This window comes from Leuciscus leuciscus (assembly GCF_965113295.1).
Source record: "Leuciscus leuciscus genome assembly, chromosome: 15".
Lineage (NCBI taxonomy): Eukaryota > Metazoa > Chordata > Actinopteri > Cypriniformes > Leuciscidae > Leuciscus > Leuciscus leuciscus.
In genome coordinates, this window is record NC_138739.1 from 24118045 (window position 1) to 24130966 (window position 12922).

The 12922-nt window shown below is 32.7% G+C and overlaps 1 protein-coding gene across 1 annotated transcript in view; it reads right to left on the reverse strand.

Annotated features, from left to right (window-relative positions):
- Positions 1-12480, reverse strand: part of slx9 (SLX9 ribosome biogenesis factor) — a 13140-nt gene extending 660 nt beyond the window's left edge. The window contains exons 1-5 of the mRNA XM_082139673.1: positions 12161-12480; positions 11884-12007; positions 4295-4363; positions 2558-2723; positions 752-820 (exon numbers count right to left, since the gene is read on the reverse strand). Of these exons, the coding sequence (XP_081995799.1) occupies positions 752-820; positions 2558-2723; positions 4295-4363; positions 11884-12007; positions 12161-12352 (620 nt within the window). The 5' untranslated portion in view covers positions 12353-12480. The remainder of the gene's footprint in view (positions 1-751; positions 821-2557; positions 2724-4294; positions 4364-11883; positions 12008-12160) is intronic.
- Positions 12481-12922: the final 442 nt, after the last annotated feature.

The following is a 12922-nucleotide window of genomic DNA, read 5'->3' on the forward strand; positions in this document are numbered from 1 at the left end:
TTTAATTTAATTTAATATAAATTAAATAAATAATTTATTATAACAATGCAATACACATACAATACTACAATTATTTATAATAATAAAAGTTTTAATAATATATGTTTTACATTTAAATTAAATATATTGCTTAAATAAGATATAAATATTAATTTATATACCATTTTTAATCAAATATGAAAAAAAGAAAGAAGAAAATGAATTATAAAAAAAAAAAAGTAATAATATCCCTAAAATAGACATTAGTTATTTTAAGCAAAATACTTTTTTTTTTTTATTAATATTATTATTGACTTATTTATTCATCTATTTTTATTTTCTTATTTATTCATTTATTTTTATTTGGAAAAAAATGTGACCTGGACATGTTCTTGGTTTTGTGAGATTTTTCCATTAACCCCTAGGTTTTTGTCAATTTAATTTAATTTAATTTAATTTATAAATAAATAATTTATAATATTAAAATGTATGATACATTTACAATTAAAACAATTAAATTATTAAAAATAATAGTAGTTTAAATATATATTTTGCATTTAAACAAAACAAATGATTTAAATAATATGTAATATATAAATAATGTTTGTAATAACGTATTGTTTTTTCATTAAGGTAATGTGCTTAATTAACATGACAATGGGGGGGGGTCATAATTTTTTTTTTTATGATTCTATATGATTGATAAAATAAAAAAGTGATGTGAAATTAACATAAGTAAAGTTAGAAAGTTAGAGGGAAGCCATTATCTTACAGTAGTTTTCGTTTCTGGGCTGGTTTCATCTGGCTGAAGTCTGTTGGTTCTGGTTTCTTCTTAACCGGACTGAGACGAGAAAACAAGAACAAACATGTGTGTTACATGCAGAACCATTTATATTCAGCATCATTAACTTACTAACAAAAAATAAGTCGGAAAAAAAACCTGTCTGCTAAAATGTGTTTTATATAGAGAGGCTTAAAGGCATGTTTGAAGATGCGCTTTGAAGTTGTCCAGAGCACAGGCTTTCCTCACACAAGTGTTATTTTTTTTTTAGTTACTCATGCAAGACAAAGCAAGACTTCACAACATACATCAAATGACTAACAGATAAAAACGTACCAACGCAAACAGAGAAAAACAAATGTGTTTTGGATCAAAACAATTACACAGTTGTGAAAAAAGCTTCAGCCCTTCGCACGCCCAGATTAATCTAAATAAACAGCAAGACTGCCGCCGACCCGTGGCATGCTTCACTTCTTAAATAACACATTTAGTCAGTGTGTGATATAAATATACTTTTTTTTTTTTACTACAATCTACTTATAGGAGATGGCCAAAAAATATCAATGCCTAAAACATTTTGAGCGCTGTTCAAGGTTTAAATTTCAACACTAACCATGTTTATAAATACTAGCCATCACAAAAGACGTCCAGTTACATGTTGTTGTTTTACAAGCCACACAAAACTTTACTCACCTTCTTTTGTTTATTTACATGTTTCCCACACCCGGCCAATGTATTTTCATGACTTTACCATTTATTTGTGATTACTGGAAACAGTTTTAGTTTTAATCTTACATTTTATTTAAAAAAACAACAACAATTTCTAGCCGATTAAATATTTTTTCTAAATGACTTATCTATATGTAAAAAATAACAATTTCAAATATTGATAGCGGGTATTTCTCTTGAGTTGATACAGAATTTATTTGTAAAACAAAATGCAATTTTATGTTTTGGCTTTAGCATTTTATTACAGGTCTTTTTATTTTGGGGAAGGGGATCTAAAAAATTCAAGTGCCCCAATATGCTTTTTTTGATATGGTAATGGCCATTGGTTTCCAACATACGCTGCAAACCGTAGATCAATAACAGACTGGGTCATCTGACCAATAAGAACAGAGTAGACCAAACAGAACAGAGTAGACCAATCACAGTAGACTGAGTCATCTGACCAATCAGAGCAGAGTAGACCAATCACAACAGACTGGGTTATCTGACCAATCAGAGCAGAGTAGACCAATCACAGCAGACTGAGTCATCTGACCAATCAGAGCAGAGTAGACCAATCACAACAGACTGGGCCATCTGACCAATCAGAGCAGAGTAGCTTTTAGAAAGGAGGGGTTTAGAGAGACTGAATCTTCGAATGAACCGTTTCAGACCCTGTGAGAAATGAGGTGATGCTGCAATGTATATTATGAGAAATTCAAGTGGTTTTGACCTTGGATTCATGTAAACCTGTTGTAGGAGACCTCCAAAACAAAATTAGGAACCTTTAAAATAGCAGAATAGGGGCACTTCAATAATACTATAAATACTGAGTAAATCAAGCGGCAGAAAGAGAGAAAGAAAATGTGCACTGGGTTGCAGAAAATGAATACAAATTCGGTTTGAATCCCATTGCAAGAGAAACAGGTGTTACATGAAATCTGTTTGTACAGTGTGTTGTTTAGAGACCATTAACGAGCGCTTACTCATGCCAACAAATACATGCATATGCACAAACGATCACAGAGGATATGCTGCCAGCATTCACAATCATGTTTCTGTGTAGAAATGAGGAAAGCGAGCACTTACGTTTTATTTTTCCGCTGTGCCCTGGCGGTGGTTCTGAAAGAAGGGAGGAGCTGGGAGAGTTCAGGAAGAGCGTCGGCTAGCGGCCTCATGTCGCCCACAACAGGAGTGGCCTTCCTCCGCGCTTGAGCCACCTGCTGTTCACGGGCATGCTTGATCCCACTGATCTCTACAGATGGTAAAGAGACAAACAAACTTCAGACCAAGACGCATACGCCGGGGGGAAAAGGCTGGCTTTCTGATCACAGAGCAGGAGATGCAAATTCTTGTGCGCTCATTCATTCAAATTCAGACACGCTCTTTGAGCTGTTGTGCTGATGTGGGTAACACAAGTCTGATCCTCCTCTTCTTGCCATATCTTGTTCTCTGGCAGACAGCATACAAAAAGGAATAAAATAAAATAATTAAATATAAGGCATAAAATAAAAAGCATAAACAATTCATATTAAAAAATAAAGAAAAAGAAATTAAAAACAAAAACATACAAATAAAAAAGGTGTATTAAAAAGGTATAAAAAAAAAACAACAAAATAAAATATAAATTCATAAAATAAAACAGCATAAAAAGGAATTTTAAAAATATAAAAGCCTAAAATAAACAAATAAACAACAAAAAGTGTAAAATAAAAAGGATATACATTATAAAAGAGATGAAATAGAAACAACAAAAATAAAATACAAATAAAAAAATATTGAAGCATAAAATAAATTAATACAAATAAAAAAAGCATACATTACAAAATATAAAATAAAAAGCATAAAACTAAAATAGAAATTCATAAAAAATATAAAAAAGCAGAAAATAAACAAATAAAAAAGTGTGTAAAACAAGTTAAAAAATAAAAAGCATAGAAAATAGAAATTCTTAAAATTTAAAAGGCATAAATAAAAAAGAATACATAGACAAAATAACTACGGTAATTTAATTGCGGTAAAGAATCGGATAACTGCATTGTTTTTAAACGATGGTTTGAAATCCCAGACATCACAGTAATGTTACAGTAGGTCACATCACATCATTTCTGATAAAAAAGTTGCTTTAAAGGGTCAATTCATTCTGGAAGGCCTATATCCAGAACGACTGCCAGTCCAGGTCATAGACAGAAAATAACTACAATCACCCGACCATCTGAAGACAGAAAGCAGGACACACCAGGTGCGTCAGTCCAAAAACTACACAGTACATGTAGGGAAGAAATAACAGATCTTTGACAGGAGCACGTTTTGCAAACACAAATGAAATGCCATTCTTCACCTTATAAGTGGCCATTTTGGGCGTTTTCTGCTGCCGTTAAGATCCCTGTATATAAGTGTTACCGTACACCATTTGTAAAAACCTTGAATGTCTCTGAGCTTTATGAATCCATCAACATCTTAATCCTCCCCCCCTTTTTAATTTCCTGAAAATCTGACATGCAGTCTGAGGCTCGGGTTTCGGCTGGAGCCGTGAGCCCCATTAGATCCTAATTATAATCACCTCGGACAGAGCTTGTGTTACCCGACGCATTGATCGGCCGGAACGATTACAGGCGTCAGAAACGGGGTGTGGTGTTAATGATCCTGCCATATCCATCTCTGAGGTTCCCGTCGGCACACGAGAGAATCGCAGATCAGTACATGATGACAGAAATATCCTCATTCCAGCGTTTCGGGACTGTGCTCTCTGGACTTTTGATGATATTTGCGGGAAAGGAAAAGGTCCTAAGAAGAGAAGGTGAAAAAAAAGAAAAAAGTACTCACTGTTGAGCCATCTTTCCCTCCGCTCCTTCATTTTTTCTTTCTTCGACTGATGTTTCTTTTCTTCCGTGCCTGAAAAAAAAAGGTATTTCCATATGGATCATTCATTATTGATCAATTCAACAACATGCATGACTGACCTGTGGAGATCTTATGCATTTAAGCATTTAAACTAAACTAAAAAAACTGAAAAACAACAACTTTATTTGCAAAAAGGGGACGAAGAAAAAGTTAAACAAAAAGCGCTTTATATTTACTTTAGAATGTAATAATACATAAATATAAAACTAAATAAAAAGTAATTAAATAAATTAAATAAAAGACAAAACAGAAATAAAATGAAAAAAGGCACAATATAAAGCCATAAAAAGTTGTAAAACAAATGATTAAAATGGTATAAAATGGTATTAAATACATAAAATGAAGAGAGAGAAAAATCACAAGAAACGGAAAAAATAGAATAAAACATAATAGAAAGGCACAAAAAGGGTTAAAAAAAACTCATTATTTTTACGAGGACAAATTTAAACCAGTGTTATTTTACTATCTATTAAAAATTTTAATTACCTTTTTTACATTTTCAGTTCTTATTTTAAATCTAGGTTAAGTTTTTATATATTTTTACATTTCTATTTAGCTTAAATTTATTTTTATTTCAGTGTAACAAACATTTTATTCCAGTTAGTTGCAAGGCAATATTTCTAATTGAAATAGTTTCAGTTAATCACAACACTGGTTCAAACAGAAGAAGAGAAAACACACAAATGCACGGGACTTTGAGGTTCTTCTTTGAAGAGGGCTTTATATTTGGTGTGAATGCAGGTGTTTTGGTTCATTCTGGTTTTGTTTAGTCTGCCGAGATTGAACTCTGTGCACCAGTCAAAATAACGTAGTGGGAGCCAATCAGTTAAGGAGACGGACGGCCGCTAACACAAAGGTAGCAGGTTCAGTTCCCACCAGGAATGATGCAGGAACTGCACCGCTTAGATCTCAAACGCACATAAACACTGTAAATCCCCATTAGCAATACGTTTATTCATATAAAATAAAATAAAAGTCACTATTTTTAATCAAATGTCCACATGTGAATATGATGACACGTGCCGTGGCTGTGGGATTGTATATATCGAATGGAAAATAACGTGTGTAGATTACCAGAGGATGTCTGTTGTTTTAACTGCATGTAACTTCCTGTTCCCAGATAGTGAAGTCTTATCAGGAGGAGCATATTGTGTGTTTTTAACAATTGTATTGAGTGTGACGTGAAATCTATATCGGTTTGTGTGTGTATCAGCTTAATTCCCATTTGACAGAGGTCATACACTGTCCACAGAGGTCAAACCACAAATAAACCTCTTTTATATGCGTGACACGCAAGACTTACATGCTTCAATTACAGAAAATGCACTTCAGAAAAATGATTGTTACTAATTTAATATACTGAGATTGTTGGTATAACCACTATTATCACTGTGCATTGAAAAAATCTAAATGTCACAAGATTTATGTTCAGTTTCAGAAAATGCACTTTTTGTGTGTTTAATAATAATATTAAAATTGTTCTATTACAGATGCGTAACTCTCTCAGAATTAATAATTCCATATTAGATCTGTAATCATAAAAACACCCAAAAACATTAAGATCAGTGTTGTTACTGTTAACTAAAACTGTTCAAATAAATAAAGCTGAAATCAATTCAAATAAAGCCTAAATATTAGATGAAAAACTTAATTAGAAATAAAATGTTATTAAAAATGACTAAAATTGAGTACTAAAGAGTACTAAAATTACTGAAACTAAAATAAACATTAAAAAACGAATAGAATTTACAAAAGAACAAAATGACAAACTTAAATGAAAATGATTATAAATATATAAATTATATTAAAATTAAAAAAATAATTTGTGATTTAAAAATTCACGCATCACAGTGTTATTTATTTAGTATTATTATAACTGATTGTCGGCGTAATTAATTATTATAATAATGCATTGAAAAAATAAATTACCACAATTTTTTTCCACTCGCCGCTCTGAAATGATCTGTGTTAAGCAACACACACACACACACACACAAAAAAAAGAGTTAAGCTACAGTTTGGTCCAAAAATAACACAAATGCATTAAACCCAGAGAGAAACGCATGAAAATGAGTTGACCTCTGCGATTTCGATCACCAGGGGAGAAGCTCAGCTCGACAAGCTTTTGGTTGCTACGAGCAACATTCAGAGGAAAAGAGCGTTTATGTGAGTTATCTGGTCATCGAAAACGCCTTCACGTCTCTGCACAGGTCCATCACTGAGAGATCGCACCGCCTGAATGACCTGCGCTGACCTCTCGAGCCCTGCTGTGGACATTTATCAGGGCTGTGAACAACAAAAGTCTTCAAGCACTTAGCTTAAACATTTTCAGTTGGTTGCCAAGGCAAAAATAAGAGCCTTGGCAACCAACTGAAAATATGAAGACTTGAAGACTTTTGTTGTTCACAGCCCTGATAAATGTCAGAAAATAGTAGAAAATTGTAGAAAAAGCAATAACAGCGATCAAAATCTCCAAACCGAATGATTTAATTCAGTTTGTTGCATCTTTCCACATTATTACGCCAACTAGTGTCTTCACTGATTTCCCAGCAATGCAAAGCAAATTAACTTCTGTAATCCAATTGGAAGAATGCAGCCACATCTGTAGCGTTTCTGTGAATGTATGTCTGCTATTTTGTACGTGTCAATCACTCGGAGGCGACCGGCCTGTTGTGTGTGTTTGCAGGAGAAACAGCATCTCAAATGTCCGTCATCTTCCTGCGAAGGAAAGCTGAAACTTTACAGATTGGATGCTGGCCGTCTGCAGGAGACCCGAGAGAATAACACGAGAGTTACTTATTAGTCATGAACGATTACGTGTCATGTACACTTCAAAACAATTTTTCACTCTGTTTTTTAACAGCCCCTCAAAGCTTTATATACACACACGGACGCCTATGCACTTTTGTCTGTATATGGGCACGACACGGCTGTGGAAAACAGTCTGGAGAGGCGACTCGATAAGAGAGATAAACGTCATGTCCTACGACCCACGTTTCCCCACTAGCCCTCATGATCCAGACTGATGATCTCTGACAGAACGGCCTACATGAAGTCCAGACACAAATGCCCTGGGCCTGCATCCTTCAATGATATGATAAACAGAACAGGGACATTTGCTTTTCCGCTTACGACACTGGAGAAAAAGACAATGAGGCAACAAGGTAGAGCCTGCATATATATATATATGTGCTGTCAAATCAATGAATCGCATTGTGTTTATATAATGTGTGTGAGTATATATAATTATATTTATATATATATTATCTATGTGTGTGTGTGTGTGTGTGTGTGTGTATACACACAAACACACATATATATTTATATATATGCATACACACACGTATATTATATAAACAAGCTTTTATGTTAGATGCGATTAATCGATTTGACAGCACTAATATATACATATATATATATATATAAAATACAAATATATAAAATATACATATAATATATAAAATGAATACTTTCATATTACATATCTTATATATAATATGTCATATATATATATATATTAATATAATCTAATATGCTATATATAAATATCTAAGTATTATATTTAAAATAAACAAATGTAATTTACAATAAATATTATTATATTATACGTAATTTAATACAAGCAAAAACACTTGTGTAATTTTGTTCAATTTTTGTTAAATATATATATGTATTCTACCCTGTTACAAAAAAATTTGACCATGTAAATATCATCAAAAACCCTGATTTGTGTAATTTCATTATTTTCTACCAAAATTAAAACTTACACTAATTTGTTTTTATAAAAAAAGTTTTAAAAAATTGGCAGAGTTGATAATTTAGCTGAAAATAAGATCAGTGACTAGATAGTTTAGGACCATGTGTTGGTTTTTAGTTGCTGATAAACTTATATTATCCATAAATAAAAGAAAATATTTTTTATCATAATTTTTTTCTTACGATAACTTAACAGTGTTGAAGAGACTGCTGTGCTGTTGAAACGCTCCAGATGATATCATGTCAATTTTGCTGCATATACGATGGTTTTGCCATTGATTAACAGCAAAACTTCATATTTGTTTGCCAATTTCCAGGCTCTATCTGATCCACAACCAGTTTTCCACACTCAAATCCTAGTCTAAACCATTCAGATGCGTCACTAAACTGCTCTCGGATCAGAGAAACCCTCAGCGAGTCGATCCAATCATCAGCCACCACAGAAATAACAACAGTCGTGTTTTTCTGCTGTATCTGCCCGATAGGGATCTCCGTCCTGCCGATATCTCCCTCCACCACTCCTGACGCAGGAAACACTATCTCGCCTTTGCATCCGTCTGTTTGCCGCAAACGTGGGATAGGGGAAAAAAATCCATCATTCCCACCACATCCATCCCAGAGAGAGCATCATGTTCAGAGAGCTGGCTGAAACGGACACCGCCAATTAGGAGCGGACAGAACAAGCGGCTGCCCTTTCCTGGCCCTCTGCACTTGCCCTTCTCCCCTCCCCGTCCCGTCCCGCGGCGAGGTGAGGTGGCAAGGCGTCAGGGGAGCTGAGCTGGAGGTGAAGGAGGTGAATTTCCGAGGTCAAGCCGAGACACTGATACCCCAATTAAAGAGACGAAAGATCTGGTTCTGTCAAAGCAGGGCCACAGGCACATCGATCCTCTCTGTCAAACTCTCTCTAGTGCAGCCGTGACTCTCAAAGAGAAATAGAGCCTTCATCTACATATGAAGCATACTTAGAAAATTATAGCTAAATATCATTAAATACACATTAAAATAAAATATCAACATATGGAACAATTATTTTTAATTTTATGCACTATATATATATATATACACACACATACTGTGTATAATGTACAAAAATATCTAATACTGAATATCTAGTTTGATTATATATGGAGCAAGTTAAAAAAAATTAAGGACATTAAAATATGTGTGTATGTATGTATAAATATATATGTATACATATATTTTTTAAATGTTTTTATTTTTAATTAAATGTACTATATATACATATTTGTAAAACATAAAAAAATCGTGTTTGAAAAAAAATATATACACATACATATTTGAAACAAATCAAGGATTACAAAAACATCAAATATCAGCTGACTGATTGATAAACAAAAAATGAAATTATTAATATATATATATAAACAAACAGTAGTCATCATTTGAAGTGGATCAAAACCTTTCATCAAAGTTATAAATGAATTTTAAACAATACCAGTTCTTGTCTTAGGACAAACTTTTTTGATACACTTCAAATGTTGACTACTGCGTATGTATACACATATACATATATATATACAGTAGTCAAAAACAAATAAATAATATATATATATGAAGAGTTCAGATGCAAAAGCCTCTAAGTGCCATCTGAAATTTTCTTCTAGAATGATAATTTTTATGAAGCTCGTATATTTAAGTTCAGTTATTTCACTTAAATGGCAATTAATAGGTAATTTTCATTGCCATTTAAGTGAAATTACTGAAGTTAAATATACGAGCTTCATAAAAATGAGCATTCTAGAAGAAAATTTCAGATGGCATTTAGAGGCTTTCCATCTGAACTCTTCATATATATTATTGAAACATGATTTCATGTGTATTTAGGATACATAGAAATGCTAGCTATGAAATTAGCCTGAGCAAGACAGCAAATGTTTAAAGAGTCATTTCTGCCACAGAATGATACTGAATATCTTCTGAGTTGTGTTGCTTTTCCCAGTGCTGAACAAATCAAATTGTATTAAGGGTGTGAAAAGTATCTGCAAGTCTGCAGTGCCAAAACTGCCAGTAGTTAAAGAAACGCCCACATACTGAAGATAAACAGTAAACATACTGTAAACTACACAAATATCAAGACTAGAACAGCAGCCAAGACCATAAATCATTTGCTGCGCCTGAAATCAAATACTTCCCTATTATATAGTATGCGAAAAACATCACGCCAACAGAGTAGCATGTCCGAATACATAGTATTCGAAAAACAGTACACGGATGACCTACTACTTCTTCTGAGATTCTGAAGTGCACATTCGATGGACACTTTACTATGAATGGCAGTGAACCGAACGCAACTGATGCTGGAAGGTCACATGTAGTACATCTGAATTTCATTCACACTCCTGCTATATAGAGCATACTTATTTTTAATGGTCGCAAATTCAATTCAAATGAAGTACCTACGCGATGTCAAACGGCTCCTCAGTTTTCACCCTTACTAGTTGTCTTGATAAGAGAGAAACACAGTGATTCGCTCTCGTCACATCAGTGCATTGATGCACTGTGATGTTCATGCATGAGTTATTTATACTGCAGACAGCCAGGAATAGAACAGAACCTCAATACTCACACACAGCTGACATTTATAGAGAGGGAATCAAAGCTAGAGGACGTGTGAGGTGAAAAACACTCTCGCTTTCATCTAATGACAATACGCATTTATTAAACTGCGCCTAACTTTACTGCTTGGATCTTAGTTCTAACAACTTGTCAATGAACAGCCTGGATCTTTAACCACGAAGCTACACCACTCTCTGCTTTCAGTTCTAGCATGAAGCAAGTCTTTGTTTTCGTTGATTTCAAACATCCAATCTTCAATATATATTACAGATTTTCCAAAATAGACATTAGAATTTACAAGAATCCAATAATGTGCCACTGTCTGCCATCTTGTGGCCACAAGCATTTTGGCAAAAAGATTATGCATTTAAAAATTATTATTTAAATATTAAAATATAATTACATTCTTTTTTAAGATATTATTGTAATTATATTTTGAAATATATATTATATATATTACACTAGTAAAAGTTCAATTAATAGTATGTATTAACAATTAATACTTATTTATAAACAAAAACGTTAAAATATTATAATAGAAAAAGTAAGATTAATATTAAATGATTATGACCTATAATAAAAAATAAACATTTCTTCATTTAGCATGTCAAAATCATTAAAAAAATATGATTTAAATGTAAAAAATATGAATATAACACCATTAATTACAATATAATCATTTATATATTTTTGAACATGTTTTAACATTAAATACTTGTAATATTTTGATTTAATACTTGCACAACTAAAGCAAATCTGTGGGGGGGGGGGGGGGGGGGGGAATTAAGTAAAATAAATGTTCTGTGATGATCTATAACTAAAATAAACATTCTTCATTTTAAATTTTCTTTGTTTGATATTTATCAAATTCATTCAACTTTGCCTATTTTTTATTTTAAATGTAAAAATATTATGTATTATAATACAGAACATTAGGATATATTCATATATGTATGAATATGCATTATTATTAAATATGAATATTGAATATGTATATTTTATTATTATTATTATATTTATATTTTTCAAAATAATAAAACTTTGCCTACTCAGATTTATATGTGAAATTTGATATATATATATATATATATATATATATATATATATATAATTTAAATACTTTAAATATTCATTTGAAATATTTAAAACAGAACATTTGTGCAATAAAAAACACTCACCTTTCTGTTCTGCAGACTGCTTGCTTACGACGACATTTGATGGTTCATCAACCTTCAGTGTTTGAACTAAAGAGTCGGAGGAGATTTTAGTTCCAGCAAAAACTCCAGTGGGAAAACTGAAAGCCTACATGAAAAACACATGAAGCTGAATAACGATCTCATTTAGAACAGCTCATCTGAGGAGAAATTACACTGGGAATACAGTATATGGCACTGACATGATGTGAAATTATTTAATAGCTTTTGAAAATGGAATAAAACAAACAAATAGCCATACCTTTGAACTATTGCTAATACTACTCTCAGATGTGTTGGTTTTGGGTTGTCGTGAATCTGTTTTTGTGAGTTGAATGGATTGGATCGCTATCTTCTCCAGATTCCCCAGCATGGGTCTGTTTTCATGCTCGTTTTCCAGCTTTACAGCGCCGTGATGGAGCTTCTGTCGGATCCGTTTAATTTTCCCCACCATTCTGATTCACTATATGTGATTTCGATATTATAATTTTTTTTATATATATATTCAAAGCTGAAACATACAGAAAAGGACCCGCACGTGTTAAAAGCATAAAAGTGACAACTTGTTTGGCGTTACAGCTAATTTTGTCCGGGTAAAAATAAAACGGAAGACAAGTTCCGTCAAAAGTCCTCTTCAGGTCGTCGTTGAGGATCGTCTACTCTACACCTGAAAATGTTCAGGTATAGTTTACCAACAAACACAACTTAAAGAACACGAACTGTAGCATAAGGCACATAATGTCAAAATAAGAAGAAATGTAACTTTAACCGAACGTGATGAAGGAACTTTACTTTAGATAAATGTCTATATTAAACATAATTTTAACAGTGTCCCGCTACTGAAGTACTTTTTAAATATACATTTAGGCTTACGTTGGTTAACAACATTGGGGTCTATCAACCTGACCAGCACAAGTTCCCCAAAACCCTCCTAGACCAGTCTGACATGCTAAGAAACCATCTTAGACTTGTTTGTTTGATGATGTAATTCAGAATTTTTAGTCTTTTCATTCTTACCTCGTTG